Genomic DNA, 18,653 nt, shown 5'->3' on the forward strand with positions numbered 1-18,653 from the left:
TGCGACAAGACAATACAAAATACACAAAAGCTCTGAAAGGCTGCAAAATGGCTAATTTACTTGAAAATGAAACTAAAATCGAAAAAGTAAGCATAAAAATCTCCCTATTATGATATCGCGATGTGGATTTTATCAGTGCGTGCGTTTCCGAGTCACGCTATAGACAGCATAAGAGATTGTAACCGAGGAATTTGTTACCCGAGACACCATATCTATTTAGCCAGACATCGTCGATACGCTATTGATAGAAGAAAGTCGAAGAGAGTTTGTAAGAATCCTTTGGGAACAGGAAAGGTTTTATGAAGTATTGCTATTAACTAGATAAAGAAAGTCTATATGTGAAGTTTAAAAAAAAGCAGTCTTATGAATCCGAATCTGAATATAAAGATACTTGATACCGCACAGTAACCACTATTAAAAAAATTCTGTTAAAGTCGGAATTTGGGTAGACGTTACATTGTGTATTAGGTTAGTTGTCTTCTATTAAAAACGTTCTTATCTGTCACGGTGTAATAGCTCATTACTCACTCCATCGAGCCGAATATAGGTCACAAATCTAAATAATAAAATAATTGCACCACAGCAGTTCTAACATAATCATAACCGTTTTATTGATTTATGTACAAGAATATGTACAACAAGCGTATCAAATGACCCAGCATAAAGTCTCGAAATACTTTGAAAAACTAGGCTCTTTGAATTATCAAACGTTTTAGAAAAGCTCTCGGGAGTAACAGCAATGTTTTTATACAATCTCCCTTTAAAAGCACATGAAATTGTTTTAGCATTCATGAATCCAGTAGTCATCACGATCTTCAATGAATTGCTTCTCTCCAAAGCCGACTGTAATCTTCACAAAGCACTTTGATGGTCCTTGTTGTCAATTTTTATTTCTTGGAGTTCTGTAGGCAAGCCAGTTGGGATCCCACATTGTGATGAAATCTATTTAGAAAGCAAAAAGTCAATTTAAGACAACTGAGTCCATTTAAAACAACGCAAGAATGTGGTAAAGAAAAAGTATTCTTGGGTTTTCTTCAAGGCTTTTACTTAAGTTAACTGTCGCGAGATTGTTTTTACCCGAAAGAGAAACAATTGAAAGGCCGGATGACGCTACGATTTATCAGCCCGATTTGTTCCAAGCGAATTTAAACGCTGCGACTTGTCGGCCCGGTTTTCTTTGCCTTATTTGAATTGCGAGGATGCAAATCGACCCGATTACTCAAATCGGGGGTACTGCAACAGATTTTTAAAAATCGGGCCGACTTTTAACTGCGCACTCATCAGTTCCTATCAAATTTTGGCCAAATCGGACCGACAAATCGTACCTTGTAAACCGGCCTTAAGGCTAAGTAAGTTGCAAAGCCTTACATTAAATAATACAAGGAATGGAAAACAAGGAAAACATGAAATGCCATTTTGGTTTTAATATTAGCTGATGTATCGATTCTAGACTGAATTTCGTACCTTGCCGAGTATGTCAGTTTTCAAGCAATTCTGGACCAAAATACTTCGACCTAAATAATGAGCATGCGTAGTACTCCAGCGTGCTGTACTCGGCGCGTTCGATCAAAGAAAAATTCAGCCAGTTGTTTGTTCAAGTTATTTTCAGAAAAAAGGGGACGATAATCAACTTTATTCTGTCTTTGATAGTGATTATTCATAGCACACCAAGGTAGATTCAATCTCATAAGTTGTTTTCAGCTTTTAGAAGAGTTGATTGCGTATTTATTACACGCGTGACTAAATTGACGTTAGAGAGAAATATTTCTTGGAAAAACTGTACTAAGCCACCTTAAAAAGGCACAATTACCTTCCAGTTGTCCTCCTCATTTTCCACAGCAATTGGTTTTCTGTAACAGGGACGATCCATGTTGAACTTTTCACCATTCAACGGCCTAAAAATACCGCGATACCTCTGCGTTATCGCAATGATGGCCACAACCATGACAACCACGAGTAAGCTGGTGTTTTCCAAAGCGTCCTTGAAGTGAATCTCAAAGTTAACGGCGAGAGAACACATTTTTTAAACTTTTAACGCTTTTTCGCGACAGCCAACCGCAATCTTAAGTTTGTTTGATTCTTGTGCGCTTCGTTGCACCTAAAATTGTCTCTCATTGAAAATTAACATTGTGACTAAAAGAAAATGCTTATTTGACCATATATCATTCATTTTCTTGAATATGCTGTTATGTGATTGGTTGATTTGAAGACATCTGAAAGTTGGTTGTTTGGCCTGGAATTACAGTCATGCGCATCAACGGCGAACAACTGAGTGAAACCCCAAGCGCAATGGGCCGACCACTTCTCAATAAATTAAGAAAGGGAAAAGATTCACAAAGAAAGTGAAAATTTCACTCATCAAGCTTTGATCACGTTAAATTTCCTTCTTTTCCGCTCTTTTTAATTTTCTTGGCGCCGCCAACGCACACTTTTAGTGGACATCCCACGCCCGCCAAGGACTATATTTAGCACTAAGGACGATATTTTTAGCAAAATGTTGCCGAATATAGATCCAGCTTTTTTGACAGCCCTTAGTCAGCGCTTTCTTATTTCTAGCTCTCATTAATTTAAATCCAGGCTTGATTGGCTAAAACAACAACAGCTTTGTTTCCTCATAACTACAGTTTCAATATTTGGCAAGAGGGAAGGGTTATTTTTACAATGCTATTTAAAATTCCCTTTAGGTGGTCTAGTTATTCGCGAAAAATAAATCTAAACTGGACAATGCGTCCTTTTGTGAATAAAACCACGAAGTGATTGTGATCTAAAATGGATCCAAATGTGCTATATATAAAAAAAGAACAATCAGCCACCAGAATCGATAAAAAACCGTGTCGTAATAGCCATTGATTTGAGTAAACAGACGAATACGGTATGGTGAGCCATGCCAATATCACATGGTCCATGTGAATTCATGCATATCCGATTCACTCTAAGTGTGATTTTCATTTCCTTTTTCAATCACCAGAAATTATTAGTTATTATAAACGGTAGGTGTAATAAGCTTTTTATGCTGCACAAATCTTTTGTTAAAGCTCACCCGGCGTTATTTGCGAGTATTATGTTGTTTAACGTTAAAGATTGTATGTTCGGGATGAAACGTTACGTTACGTGATCACTTAACAACACGGAATAACAAGTAACAGGAGTGCGGACAATTAAAATCACTTGTAACAGTGAACGTTAAAAATAATCAAAGAAAACAAATAAGGGATCAGGCGACTAAATGCCAATAATAATAATAGCTAATTCTGTTGCTGGAATCTAAAAAATTAAATTACGCAGCCATATTGTGTGCTTTTCATATCTTATCACTATTAGCTCCAATATGCTAATTTTAAAGTTTCTATTTATCAACTCAATTACTGTGGAATCTCGATTTCTCGAACCAAAACTAGTTTCCCTTTCTTCAGTCGGATCTACAATTGAATTATTTTACCCCCGATCTATCGAACCAAGTTTCGTTTCCCTTGGGGGTTCCAGAACTCGGGATTCAACTGTGTATCAAACTCTTGTGACATATTCTCCAACTCAAATAGTGTTTACTGTCACAACGTACATCACAACATTGAATGGCCGTCATGATATGGTAAAAACCTTGAATACAATTCTAACTACACAATCAGTTCGCTTTAGTTTCGATGCAAACTAGAAGTCGGCGTTTGCAGCAAGCAGTAAAATCGTGAAACGTTTTCCGCAAAACCGGTCAGTGTTCGATCAACGTTGGATCACACTGTATCGCGTATATACGTATATAACGATACTGCAGTGCCCCTTTAAAAAACAACAACACGTTTTCAGGTTTAATTTTTCACATTCGCCGCCAAGACAAAAACAAAATGACTCATCAGCTTTACGAATATCACCTGCGTCAAACTCCAGACATAACAATGAGGCGAAAAATTACCAATTCAAATTTTCGCAAAATACGTGATTCTATATGGACAGAAAGCTCTTATACTAAGAACACTTTGCCCTTGCTATAAATGTTTATGAGTTATGCGTTAACAACGGTTAGATAAGTCAAACAAATAAACAAAAATAGCAATGTTATAGTTATATTGAGCTGATGTGGTCAGTATTAGAGAGGAAAGTTTGAAGGTCAGTCAGTCAAGGGCAACCTTATTTCTGGGTACCCTCTCTTGTAACGTCAATTTATTGTGAGTTAAGTGTTGGCTGAGTGAATAACATCTAAAATATATCACGCGAAACTAGGGGTTGTTCTAAAAGCAATAAACAACTGGCCACAAAAATGCCCCTGGTCATAAATCAAATCAATAGACAAAAATAGTGTTAACTTTATATTGAATGGAGGAAAATACATGTAGTAAAACACGGCGTGTTGACAATAACACACGAAACAGTTTTCAGGTGCTGTTGTTCGTCTGTCTGACACAAAAACCACTGAAAGATTAACATCAAACACAAAAACAAACAGACACAAAGAAAGTTTGTCTGAACCTTAACAGCTTTTTTATTCAGATTTGCTGCGAAGTTTTATATTTCCTATTTATTTCTGCTGTTTCTGAATTTCATTTTACATTCAGAAGTCGACCACAGTTAACTTTGAGACTACGACAAAATTTCAAATGTTTACAGTATACTACAGTACAAGCAATTCTGTTTGCCAAAAATACGTATTTACATTTAGTTACTAATACAAGTGTACTACGAGTCCATTGCGCGGCCAGATTTTTCGCTCGCCAGATTTTTTTTTGAAATACTTCTCGGTTGACGAGCTAAGGGACTAAACAAAAGGTATATCAAAGGAATGAAAATATTGATGAAATCGGAAAAATAGGAACGAACCTTTGTGTTATTAAAACCAGTTTGTTAACTGTCCACGTCTGGCCTGGAGTGATTTCCCAATTTTTCAGGGCCCTTCTTTCACAACATGTTTGGAACTCTTTGAATGATGCAGTCTGGTTATTTATACTTTGCTTATTTTGTCTTTCGGCGGCGTTGTTCTCCGCTCTTCCTGACGCAGTTTCGATGCTTGCGTTTTGAAGAAAGCGGTAAGGATGCCACCAGGCGTATTTGAATCGCAAAGACGAGATTCTGAGGGACAAGCTCGGCAACAAGTCAAGTGCAATACCGTGACCAAAACCAATCGATAACTTGGCTTACGCGCGTTTTGAATCTTTTCCGAGCTTTGCATCAGTTGCATGCTGTGCCTTCACTTTGAAATTTGATTGGTTCACGGCGTTATTTATATTTGCTGTGATTGGCCGTTTTGAAAGCCACTCTATTGTGAAGAATAGATACCGTAACACTAGTTAGATTAACAAAAGAAAACAAAGAAACGTTATATTGAACATTATAAAAGAGCATAAAGCATGGTTGTATTTTCTTTGCTGAAGAGACGACTTTACGTAGCCTGGGAGCCGGGCTAATTTCATGGGCCACAAGGGCCCTCATCAAGACAGGCCTGCTCACTTCCCATATGTTGTGTTCCAGGTTTGTTCTGCGAAAACAGATGAAAGAAGCTTTAGTAAGTCCAGTCCTAAGCACAAATTGTTGTACTTTTTAAGTGTGAACAGAAAACCGTGAACACTTTATTCCATTTTTCATAATTATGTAAATTTCGGTAGAACACCATCGAATGATAGCTCAAACTGCAGGGAATATAAACAAATGGAAGAGATGAAGAGAGTTTTTTTTTTTTTTATTTTTAATTTTTTTCCTTTTTTTTTTTTTTTAATATATTTATTTTTATTCCCCTATATAAAGGAAAAAAATTTTTATGCATGATACAAAGAATTTAGGCGACTTATTTCTTTCCGAAGCGAAAACCCGATTGGCTTAAGGTAGTGAGAAAATACCACTTACCAAATGTGGACTCGGACGTGTCGTGAGGAAGTGCATTCTTGTATTTTTCAACAAGCTCGTGCTTAAGTAACCCATTAAGATCCGCGTTTTCCTATACAGTGATTGTAAAAGTTTATAGCATAAATACGAAATTAGAAGCAAAGTTTACGTTGAACTTGCTACTAGGATATTATTGAATTCTATTGAGTGATTTGTTTAAATAACTAGGGAACTGTCCACATAAAACATTCCATCCCTTATTTTCGGATTTTGCTTATAGCCGCCATTGATTAAAAAGGGGGGGGAGGGCGAAAATTATGATAAAGTAAATCGACACGCTTCTTAATATTCACGAAAAGCGAACGATCTACCAAGCTTAGATAAAAAACATATTTTGTTTGATGGGTAGAAAATGAGATAAGGAAAAGGGGGTTATTTTAAAAAACAAACTGTATCAATAATTCTTTTTGTTGTTAACGCTGTCAAAAATGCTAGACAAGACTGACACAAAAGAAAACTCGACACGATGTTTCACACCTCCATTTATATCAACCATAAAGGAATTCGTTCATTAAATTCATTTTATATACTTTACCTTATTCTGTTCGTTAGCATTCCCTCTCATGTACTTCGCATTTCCTGACGCGTGGGGAGGTTTTAATGCCTTCTGTGCCTGATTTAACGCTTGTAAGTCAATTCCAACCAATGGCTGACGGACAGCAGGGCCCGGAGGAGGCCTGGCGAGGTGGCATTGCATGCTGGGAATGAACAGGACCAGGGGGTCTGGGTACAGCAGATGAGATGCTGACCTTTTTACTAGTGAGAAGCTGTTTATAGAAACTCTGACGAGAATAAAAGATTGAGATCGCAGTGAGTGACAGCGCCTATTTACATTATCCGATGTGAGGGAGAACTTGAAAGCTTGCCATGAACGAGCCATGGCGAGGATTTAATTAATGGCTTTTCAGAAGTTATCCTAAACTTACTAAAATGCTGCTGGCTATGTATACGTGTACATTAACAAAGCGGCCGTCTTCTATCTTTTAAAATTTAAGGCAAGTAACGTACAAGACGTAAATGAGACGTAAAAGCCCTTTTACACAAAAATTTTAGCCACAGAGTCAACAGACCCGGCAAAACGAGGAAACATGATTCATAATAATTGTTTCCTCGTTTTGCCATGGTTCAATGGCATGCGGAAACACAGAATGATTCTGCGGTGCAGCAGAGGCAAATTTTGCTTCTTTGCGAAAAAAATTAACGCTGCTAACAATACTTCCTGTATGGTAAAACCGGGAAACATTCGGGAAACATGCGCGCACTACGAATGTTTCTGGAAACATGTTTTCTCGTTTTGCCAGGCCGCGTTATCAAACCAAAATTTTAAAGCGTTTTTCAACACGATTGCCATGCGTCTTATATCACCTAAATGTATCAATCGATTAATAACCTACAAAATAGTTACTCGAATAGCCTACTTAGAGCAAGAGCGTAGGATGCTGGATGCCACGTTGTATGATCTTGTCCCTTTCTAAATTCGTGTAGAAATTCCATCACGATAAAAATTCTTACCTTACTAAGAGCTCTAACTGAACGTGGCGAGTTAACGTCCGCTTTTGCAAACTCCATCAGGACGTCAAACATTTTATCCTCATCCTCAATCTCTACCAGGGGATCTTACAGCGAGGAAAACATAAAGGGAATGAATAAAAATGATTCAAGACCATTGTCGGTTCTGTTTGAAGTGACCTCAGGTGCAAACCTTGTGTGTATTTACAGTTGGAGGAATAAGTGCCGGTTTTGGCAAATCTTCGTTGAAGCTCTCGAAGAATTTCCGAATTATTTCATCCAATCAAAAACACAGTGTTTTTAACATTTTAACGTTACTTCTGTAAAGCGCTTTTGAACTTTAAGGAAATTGGCGCTATACAAATGCATTTTATTATTATTAGTATTATTATTATTATTATTTAAGTAATCGCGCGTACAAATACTGTATATCATGTTGCTTAGCAACTTCTGGGACCAAAACCGCTGGGCTCAATCACTTCTCGAAGTGGTGTCGCCATCAATTGGCACTTGTTTCCCCTCGACTGAAGAGGTTCGACTGTATATTAAAAAATTAGCCGTTTTAAACTTCTTTTTTCATGTGCGTATGCAGGTCGTGAGTTAACGACAAACGCGTAGATTCGATAATAAGGTTATGGTTACAAACTGGTTAAAAATGGAAAAAATATGTCGACATTGGATGCTCGATCAAAGTGAACGCAAGTCATCGTAATTGCAATGCAAGTACTGTACGTGCAAATTTTAGAACTTCCATTGCCTTGCGAACCTTGCGACTTTGCTTGGTAAGAACGGCTTAAGAGCCATGCGTCAAGTGGCAGACACGATGGAAAAATACGCGTCGACATTGAGGTTGATGAAAGTAAATCGCCAATTTATAGCCGAATCTTCGCATGAAGGACACCTCCCGTAGGTGGACACTAGTCATCGTGCTGGTTCTTAGCACATACTAACACAATATTTTAACCTGACATGAGCGGACAACTCTGAGAATTATTATCCGCTTGACAGGAGGTTCGACCGGACATACAATTTTTGAAACTCGCCTTGCCCTAGCGACATAAGGTTTAGTCAGAAGGTACTACATCGTACGTTCAACTAAAACACTTACCGTGTGCCGACGGATCAATGTAAGGGTGAGTTAACAGATGTGGAATAGTGTAGCGCTCCTTAGGAGACCGGCGAAGACAGCCCTGAAAACGAATTTATAACGAAAGCAGTGGTAAATACTGAGAAAGTGTTTTTTTTTCTTACTGAGACTGGTGAGTTGACAAACCTTCATGACGTCAAGCAGGCGCTTGTCTTTGATATCCGGGAACTCGATGACGTGTGAAGGATCCATAATGCATTGTAACTTAACAACGTGATTGGTGATATGTTGGAAAGGCGTCTTGCCATAAACCATCATGTATAGGATACAGCCTAGGGACCACACATCGCTGGCACGGCCGATCTTGAGGGAGAAACAGAAAGAGTTTAAGGGACTATGTCACGGGATTTTGAAAAGCCAAAATTTATATTTGTGTCGTAGGAAACTGAATGGTCCATTTTTTTTAACAAGTGCCATTTTTAGAACACTAAAACTTTTTTAAAGCGCGTTTGGCTGCTGATGGCTCGGATGAAAATGGATTGCAATTTGAAAACGTTACCCAACGTTTCAAGTTGTTTCCGCGCGCCTTCAAAAAAATCGATATCTATAGCCGAAGTTTGATTTCTATCCCCAAATAAAGGTTATATTTTCAGTTAAATGTTCAAAGATGTTTTCCATGGGTAAAGTTCTCTACGACTTAGATCAGAACAGTTAAGATTAAAAATCTGCGAAATCCCCGCGACATAGTCCCTTTCAGACAACTCAGTAAGGTTAACGTTAATGAGCAAGGCTGTGCTCATTGACGTAAAGTACATGTTATTGTAGGATCTGATGTCACCCCGAGGTCCAAGATGCGAGCTGACTACAATTCGAAGTACCAATGGAAGTGATTTTCGTGACCTCTTTATTTTTCTTTCGTTGGTAGACGTACTGTACATGTACGCAAGCTGGGAGAGAAAACTGCGGTGGTTTTCTTATATTATACTTGTGCCCTTTTTTTTTAGTTTTTTTTATAAACCTAGCCTCCTAAAACCGCGACGAGAGCCCAAAAAACGCTGCGAAGGGGGCATAAAGCTTGAACAGATACAGTCCTGACAGACGAAGTAAATACATGTTTTCGAAACTGGGACAAATATTCTTTACCTTCATTCTTGGTTTTGCATTTCCTGCATTGTCGAATCGCGGCGCGTGAGAGATGTCTTGAAATGCTTCTGGGGACATGAAGTTTAACGTGCCAACCTGTGTGTTAAGCTCTATACTTGTCTTGTCTCCCTGCAAGACACAAGAAAAAAAAAACATCCTTGTTCAGCCGTGAAACAGATTCGCAGTAACATCTCGAACTTCGAAGATAAATGGAACTGTTTTCGTTTTCCCATTTTCATAGTTGTAGCAAGTGTGAACTGCTTTCATTATCAAGTGTACGCTAAAGCCCTGGTCATACGGTAACGTAGTGGACGCAAGTAATCGCACGTTGAACTTGCGTACAGACTTGCATTGGCTGTCCCAACGGTACTCGCAAGTTCACGCAAGTTGTCAAAAAAGCCATTTCAATGCTACTGCGCGCGCTGCAGTTCAGTACTTTAACAGACGTACTTGAAGTTAACATCAAGGCTTGCGTTGACTTGCGTTGGGTGGCCAAACGGTACTCCCGAGTGCACGTAAGTTTTCCAAAAAGCCATTTCAATGCTACTGCGCGCACTGCAATTCAGTACTTGAAGTAAACAGCAAGACTTGCGTGCAAATTTGATCTCGACCAAAGTGACAGCAAGTCATCGCAGGTCAACGCAAATGTACGAAAGTCCTGGCCAAACGGAGACGCAACTCGCTTTAAAATGAACCAGTATCAGGTCGCACTCGTTCTACTTACTTGTAAAGCATTAGCGATTCCGAAATCGATAAGTTTTAATCGTCCTTCCACCAACAGGAAGTTAGCAGGTTTCAGGTCGCTATGAATGATGCGCGCCTCATGAATCACGTGAACAGCTTCCAGCATCTGCCTCCAGAACACCTGAAGCTCACCCTCCGTTATTTTTGTACGATTTTTTCTCAAGAAACCCGCCAGGTCGATACTTCCGCACTCCATAACTAAAATTAGGTGGTTCTTCTCTTGGCATAGTTCCCTGGAAAAAGGAAGTGAGATTCTTAATACTGGGAAAAAAGTTTAGGTAAGGTTACTGCAATGTTTGTGCAAAACAACAATTTCGGCCCGATATCCTAAATACGATGTAGACCACTATTGTGCTACAAACTGTACTTGGTGACAACAACTACTAGAAGGCGGGGTATATTTGGAAGAAAGTAAAAGCGGGAGCAATGTTATTGACTTACTTTTGACTTATGGCCATAACCCTAGGTGGGTATAGGGCCGGGCAATGTTATTGGGCCAAAGAAAAAAAAAGCCATTGAAAATCTAATTTACAAACACTAAAAAAATGAAAATCTGGCACAGAAAACTGTAATAGAAGTGTGTTCTTATATCCTAGAAAACCAACACAGAGGATTTCAAATGATAGAAGTGTTGGAAAGCCCAGAACACCTGGCGTACATAAAAATGGCGCGCAAGAGAAGAAACAAAATGATGAGAAAAAGCACGTGAAGTGTAGTGAACAGCTTCTAGATCAGACAAGGCCTGCGCATTTTTTTACAGAACAGAAGTCTGTTAGGACAAAGCTGACAAATATATTAGTAGCAGTTTTCACATTGGGGGAAAGTTAAGGTGAGAAAGGAACATACTCACCAGTCAAACAGTTTGACGATGTTATCATTTCCCTGCAGTCTCTCCAGCAATTGAACTTCGTTGATGTAACTCTGAACGATGAAGTCATCTGCTTCTTCTAAATTCACGTACTTTATGGCGCATATTCTTTTTCCATCAAATGCTTGGAATACCTGTAGCAAGGTCGTAATATTAACATAAACAAACGGGGTCTAGTGATGGTAAATTTTTAGCGCTCTTGCATGTAGACTGTATTTACACTTAACGTTGGGCGCAATGATTGTGATCGCGTGTTTGGGATGCGCACCGTATCGTTGCCAATAATTTAAATAGTTATTTTGACAGCTACAGTTGAATCCTGATAACTCGAACCTTCAAGGGAAATAGAAAAAACTGACTCGTCCCGAGTCCAGTCGTCTCTTATGCGAAAATTGCAAGACGCGACCAGGAGTGATGGGAATAGAAAAAGATTCAAATTATCGGGAGGTTCGAGTTATCGAGGGTAGTATTATAAGAAAACGACCTGGAGCCGAGGGGAATCGAAAACGGTTGGGAAGTAGCTGGAGGTTCGAGTTACTGAGGGTTCGGTTATACCCGGGATACAACTGTAGTTTGTAGGGAAGGGAGGCTAAAGGAAAAAACGTTACGAAAGAGCCTCAGGGGGTGTTATCGAAGTACGTTTTAACGCTACAAAGTTACCAACACAGACTCTGCCCTGTTGGTACTGTATCTTGCAGCGGTTGCAAATATCGATAGGCAGAACGGATGCTGCCTTCGCAATATGGACATACGTGGGGCTACATGGATTTTACGGTATATGTTATAGTCTTCTCGGATAAGGACGATAAACCGTAGAACTAGATCTCGTCTCCTGCGTCTTCAGTGCTATATGGTAAGCAGGGGACGTTAAAGAACCCACACACTTATCGCAAAGAGTAGGGCACGGAGTTCCCGGTGTCGTTGTTCACGTGGTTTTACAGGAAGAAGAAGAAAACAAAACTAGGAAAAGGAAGGGAGTGCACGTAGTCAAGTTTCACGTTGCCGCCATCGTTGCGAAAAGGTAAATTCGAGTTCGGTAGGTGTACAGTGTAAAAATGTGAAAACACTGTAGTTGACTTCGAGCAGCTTTTCAAAAAAAAAATTCTATAAGAAAGGCAAATTAAAACAATTATGATGTTAAGAACTAACCTTGCTGGACCCTCCCTTGCCGATAGTTCCCAACTTCTGGTACGTTTTGCCCTTCACCACAATAGTTTCCTGAGGCGCCTGGGCAGGGACGACTGCGGGCCTTGCAAACTGCATGTCTGGGGGGTACCCTGGGGCATATCCAGCACCATGGAACTGACCGGGGATCGCTTGTATGTGACCACTGTGACTGACTTGTGGAATATTCTGTTGCGAAAAGGAGCCATTTCCATGGACAACTGGTGTGATCGAGCTTGAACTTTGTCGCTGAATTGTGCACGATCCACTGATACTGTTGGACAAGGGCGTTTGTTCTTGCGGTGTTGGTATTTGATGGTGCGGTGTTGCCATTTGATGAAGCGTTTGCTGACGGCTTGAATTAGCACCGTCTCCTTGCTGTCTGCTGATGTTATTTATCGTTGCTGAATGAGGATTTGTAGTAAATGACTGCGACCCTTCTTGCATACTACTATTCTGCTGTTGATTACAGACTTGGCTGTCTGTCGTTTGTGATGCAAAAACACTCTGTGATTCCACTGTAGCATTCTCTGAGCTCTTTTCCTGTCTATGAGCGAATGCTTCCCTGCGAACCTCAAGAGTAGGGGGTCTCTGTTCACCGTCACGTTCTGTTTCTGAGCTGGACGACGCAGTGCGTACACTGCTTTTTCGTTGGCTTGTGGAAGCCACCTCTAGTTCACAACTCTGGCGAGACTCGTCCACGGTGGATTCCAGTTCCGTAATACCATCTAGCTCGTCACCAGGTTCACTCACTGATGGTAGCGTCGCTGGTAGCGTCATCTTTACTCTCATTGGCAGGCCAAAAGCTATCCCTCCCCCTCCCGGGGTACGTCTTGCTTTGTTGCGCCGAACCGACAGATTCATACAAGCAGCAAGACTGTCTGTACCTACAAAAGTATGCAAGTAGAGAAAAATTGAACTTTGTTCTATTTAGGATATCATCTTATGATGTATAAATAGAGAAAATAATAATGTAACATCACTGGTAACCAAAGCGTACTACAACCTGTTGTCTTTTTAGTTTTCTCCCTTGGAGGTTTTTTTGGGCGAGTTTTTTTTAACGTACAGTCCGCGTGCGTTACGGGCCCAACCTTATAAAAGAAACTCATAAAAAACGACCTACAAGAGTCTTCCATACGCTACAAAAACAGAGAAAAAATGTGAGGTTTTCAACACTTTTTTTTGAGTGAAAAAAGTGAGAAAAGTAATTTTACAATCGAATTTCAGATCCATACAAACTGTTGGTACACTACATAGCTTTGGTTACCTAAGGTTACTTGAACTACACTGTATCGAGGAAACCATTTTCACTGATTGTAAGTTTCTTAGAATAAACTAAATTGTAACTTGTCTAGTAGTGTACTTGTGAAACATCTACGGCTACCGATCCAATCCAGGCGAGATTTGGCAGCTGAGCCAAAGTATGTATATGACCACTGCACTACACTTTCACTGAAAGAGCTGAAACTGACCTGATTTGACGTCTGGTGTAGATTTCACAGATGGTTTCTGTGTAGACATGCTGCCCCTCTGTCTGTGACTGTTGGCAGATGTCTGGAAGGGAATGGTGTCCGCCTCATCACTACTGCTGCTGCTGTTGCTTCTTCTGCAACTCACCTGCTTTTTACCACAGCTCTCCAAGACACTGGGTAACTTGAATGAAATTACAGCACTTGTGTTGTCTGCAACTTTTGATGTGCCACTGTCAGTGAATAGTGTGCCAGTGCCTGTCGAACTGTCATCACCTTTATGGGTTGCAGAACACAACACAAAGGTTTCAGGTTTTAAATGCCAAATGTTCTACATGTATAAAGTGCTAGATGATAAGGAATGCCAGACTCGTACCCAGTCGTTACTCGTTTTTTTTCGTTTTTGGCTTCGTTCGAAGAGGATGATGGGAAGTTCGTCCTTCCCTTGATGCCTTGCGTGCCGCTCAAAAAGCAAGAGAAGCGACTGGGTACGAGTCTGAAGGAATGCCACAAACAAGACTGTCTAAAAATCTGACTTGAGTGGCAGCACTACTAGTCTTAAATCAGATTTTTAGACAGTCTTGTTTGGAGACACTGCTCCAAATTGGAGACATAAAGTGCTGTTGCAAATGCTGTACATTTTAAAAGTGCTCGACAATGTGCAATTCCAACTCAAATAGTGTTAAGGTTACATTGTACATCAAAACATTATTTATTGGCCTAAATATAATCATTGTTCATCACAAACTCATTTTGAAATTTCACCACGAGAGAGCTTTGCATGCTGTTTCTTTTGGCACATTTTAAATCTGGGAAACCTTAAGTTACATCTACATGTAGCAGATACATGTATGATCTTTTAATTACATGTACAATGTACCTGTACTCAAAGGCGACAAATCCACTGACGATTCACTACTCTTTTGCTTCCCTCTGTAACTCGTAAAATCAGTCAGCTCTTCACAGTCTTCAATCAACACCTTCTTTCCTGCCACAAAGTTGTCATAAGCTTTTATCAGCAATTCCATGGGTTGTGCTCCAAAATCCTTTCCTTTACGCAGCAGGCCTCGACATTTGCTTTTGTTTCCTGAAAAAAAAAAGAAGATTCAAACAATTATCATTAGCTCTAAAAAATTGGCTTTCATCTGTCTGCAGTTTACAGTCATGTACATGTATGTTGCAAGCCAGTTCCTCAATACATGTACACTGTATGTTTTGCTGATAATCTAGAGTGTAACAACTGTAAAATGCTGGTAAGGAAAAACATAATCGTAATGCAATTTTTTCAGTTTACCACTTTGAACGTCCTTTACACCAAGACCAGGGTAATTGTCCCAGGGGGGTACTTGGGATTTAAAGTAACGGGGATGATAGAAGGATTTTTTGGGGTTTGAAAATTTTGATTTCGGGATTTTTTTGGGTTGGAAAATTTGGCATTTTTGGCATTTGGTATTTTTTTGATTAAAGTCGGGATTTTTTTAGGGTATTTAAAAAGATCTTAAGATTTGTGGTAGTGCTTTGGCTGCATAGTTCTGCAAATAAACAGAATAAAGTACAAACAAACATGTTTTTCTGTCGATTTCTTGCGGTTATTTTTTGGTTAAAGGATTTTTTTGGGGGGTTTGGTGGAAGCCCTAGGGATTTTTTTGGGTCTTGATTTTTGCCCCCATTCAATCATCCTCGTCACTTAACATCCCAAGTACCCCCCTGGGTAATTGTTACATGTACATGACAGTCCAAAAATGCCGGTGAAGAAGACTGTACTACGATGTACTTTGGTACTACCTGTAGTTACAGCGGTGGTGAGAGGGAAGAGTGGTCATAAATTTTGTTCGGAACTTTTCAACAAGAAATGATTGGTACATGTACTAACAGTATTATGAAAAAAAGAACTGGACTCAAACCTGTTGAAAGCTCAAACTGAGCCCATGCAACAAAAACAATAGCAAAATGTTTGGCATTGCTTCTTGCCAACTGGAATGTGCTCCTTGCATCATCTTCTGATATCCTCCTGCAACAGAAGGTTACAGCCAGTTATAACTACATGTAACAGTAATACAGTTGAAGCTCTCGTAAGGGGACACCCTCGGGACACGAAAAAAATGTCCGTAACTGGAGCTGGCCACTTACGAGAATGGTTCTCGTAAGCGGCCATTAGAGGGTAGGGGATAGATGGCCGCTTACAGGAGCTTGCCCAGCTAACAATAACTGGACGGACGTGGATGACGACAAAACAAACACTGAAATATGGTACTGTATTTACTGTAAAATCATTGTGATGAACGGCAATGTGAAGTTGATTGATAAAAACGAGACACAGAAGTTGTTAAATAGGATTTTCTTTGGGATGTCCGCTAATGGGAGCTTTAAAACAAAGAAAAAATCTAAGTCGTAATCTCTGAAAGTGTCCACGGCCTCTTAACGGGAATGGCTGCTTACAAGAATGTAAAAAATACAAAGTTTGTATGGGAGATAAAACAGGGTTTTAAACAAGGCGGCCGTAAGTAGAGCTTTCTGCTTACAAGAATGTCCGTTAAGAGAGCTTTGACTGTATATTTAAATTTTCTTTGACATATTCTTATTAATATCAATATTATTATAATTTAGTGAAAATGAAATTCACAAACCATTTCGCCAGGGTGGGTCTGATTATGATTTTTACAATTTATGGCAGTGGACAAATTTACATCAGAAGATAACCAGTTTTCAGTTATTACGTTATAATTTATGCAGCTCACAATACCGGTACATGTACAGCACAATACAATTTCTCTGCCATTTTATAAACTTAAGAACAAAGCAAACTTGGTCTTTGTGCATTGTTGGGTTATGTGTTATGCAAGTATTTGGGAGATTTTTAATACCGGGTACTCAAGAAGGTTGCTCCTTGTGCTTCTGTGCACCTCTGTCATGTTGAACTTCTCAAAAACATCTGCATGCTATAATTCCTCCATTCAGGAGTGTTTACTATTGCGTTAAACAATACTGACTCACTATCTGTAGCTCAGTAATTAGAAAATATGACTGGTGTACAGCAGGGTTCAACTCTTGTCAAAGACTCAAGATTTTTAATTACCTATCTCATGCTTGAGGCAACAGAATTTACTGTATCTTACTCAAGTCAGAATACAATGTGGTATGAAGAAACACTTACATTTGAAGTTGGGCAAATTCCACTAGAAGTCGGGCGTAGGAGAAATTTCTCTTATTTTCTTCAGCTGGAATTTGACTTACAGCTCTTTCATAAAGATATAGCAGATGCCGACAGGTTTCATCAGTAAGACCTGCCGCAGCTCTTGATCGCTGTAAAGCCAGAAATTCCAGCCAGTCCTCTGGTCTGTTGCCTTTACTTTGTATTTTTTGTATTGCTGTGGTCTCAGGATCCATTGCGAGGTATTGTGTACCAACAAAATACTCAGCAAATGAACTACAGCTTCATCAACAAAGCCACCAGCTACATCTACGCCTACTGGGAAGCCAGGGAAAAAAGTTACTTCATTGGAGATATGTTGCATGAATTTTACAGTGTATAAATTTAATTACAACCCACTGATTAATTTCTGCACACTGTCATTGGACAAAATACATCGCATGTCGTTGTACAAAATCGGATGATTGGTATCACACAATGGTTACCCAGACAATATACCAAGCCATGCCTGATTTGATATCCAGCACCCGATCAAAAGAGGAGTCCAAAATTATTAAAAAATTCTTTTTTTTATGTCTAATTAATTAATTAAATTTTTTTTTTTAAGCTAAATAAATAATATTATCCTTTTATCTTTTTTTTTTTTCACACTTGTGCCTTTGCTGTCAGTGCAGTACTTTTTCCTCTTTACTGCGACAAATCACGTTGTAAAAATTGATCAGAGGGTAATACATGACTGTAAAATATAGAAAACCTTTATCTGGTATATCAAAGGATAATGCCCTTGGCTGAAAGATTGTTCTAAAAATTTTAAAGGTGTCCTCCAAGATTTGTTTCTCAGCCAATCTGCTCAGTTTTTGACAATCTTTCAGCCTCACGATCAGGCATTATCTTCCAATATACCAGCCGACTTATAGGGTTTCTTTACTATTATAGGGAAAGCTGTGTTTGCATCCAAACTACATTAAAATTGTACCTCTTGAACTCAGGATTAAGAGCATTGACAGTGTGTCTTCTGCAAGTTACGTGATCTTCGGATAGGAGTACATTGTAGTCTTGAGAAAGACTGCTTTTATGCTCACAGTTCCAAAAATCTGAGCGACGTCTGTCAGATTTTTGTTAAAACTGGCCTCACCAGGATCACGCAGAACAACAGAAAGCAACTTGTGCAACAAGTTTCATACATGTATGCGAGAAATTCTTAGCAATCGCTCTATGGCTCGCAAGTATCATTACAAATCTGAAGTAAATGACAAGGACGAAGTGTAATAAACATTTTAGAAGCCACCGATAACACGGCGAACAGCAGCGATCAGTCACTGAACACTGCTGAACAGTTTGACCTTCGACAATCTTCATTCGTTTCTGTTTCTTTTCGGTTTTTGTTGTGAAATGTCTGACCCATAAATTGTGCAGTTTATAACAACGCTTCATTATGTGAAATAAATCAATGGAAATTGTAGGAAATCGAGCTACTTACCACGGTCATGAAAACAAGCCAACCTCGGCCATCTTGTTTGATGTTGTTTGATCGATTCACGTGAAGCCGTCTTCGAATAAAGCTGCCATTTGATTGGTTTGTTGAAGTGAAAGAGCGATTGTGATTGGCTGTTGTGAATTTAAACGCTGGAGCGCGAGCCCAGCGCGATA

General features: G+C 39.4%; 1 protein-coding gene and 1 long non-coding RNA gene across 2 annotated transcripts; both read right to left on the bottom strand.

Annotated features, from left to right (window-relative positions):
* Nucleotides 1-463: 463 nt before the first annotated feature.
* Nucleotides 464-5,365, bottom strand: LOC144666833 (uncharacterized). Its single transcript, XR_013573240.1, has 2 exons — nt 1,811-5,365; nt 464-942 (listed from the first exon to the last, which is right to left on the bottom strand). It is a non-coding gene; the product is annotated as an uncharacterized LOC144666833 (long non-coding RNA).
* Nucleotides 5,366-5,387: 22 nt separating this feature from the next.
* On the bottom strand, nt 5,388-18,574 carry LOC144666452 (dual specificity protein kinase TTK-like). Its single transcript, XM_078527897.1, is given in 16 exon segments — nt 5,388-5,464; nt 5,830-5,920; nt 6,404-6,541; nt 6,543-6,650; nt 7,381-7,484; nt 8,486-8,567; nt 8,651-8,827; nt 9,608-9,736; nt 10,332-10,584; nt 11,202-11,353; nt 12,369-13,270; nt 13,856-14,128; nt 14,733-14,939; nt 15,757-15,863; nt 17,007-17,321; nt 18,484-18,574. Coding segments are annotated over 15 exon segments (2,988 nt in total). The 5' UTR covers nt 17,240-17,321; nt 18,484-18,574; the 3' UTR covers nt 5,388-5,432.
* Between the last annotated feature and the right edge of the window lie 79 nt (nt 18,575-18,653).

This window comes from Oculina patagonica, chromosome 1 (assembly GCF_052425735.1).
Source record: "Oculina patagonica isolate OP01 chromosome 1, crgOcupat, whole genome shotgun sequence".
NCBI lineage: Eukaryota > Metazoa > Cnidaria > Anthozoa > Scleractinia > Oculinidae > Oculina > Oculina patagonica.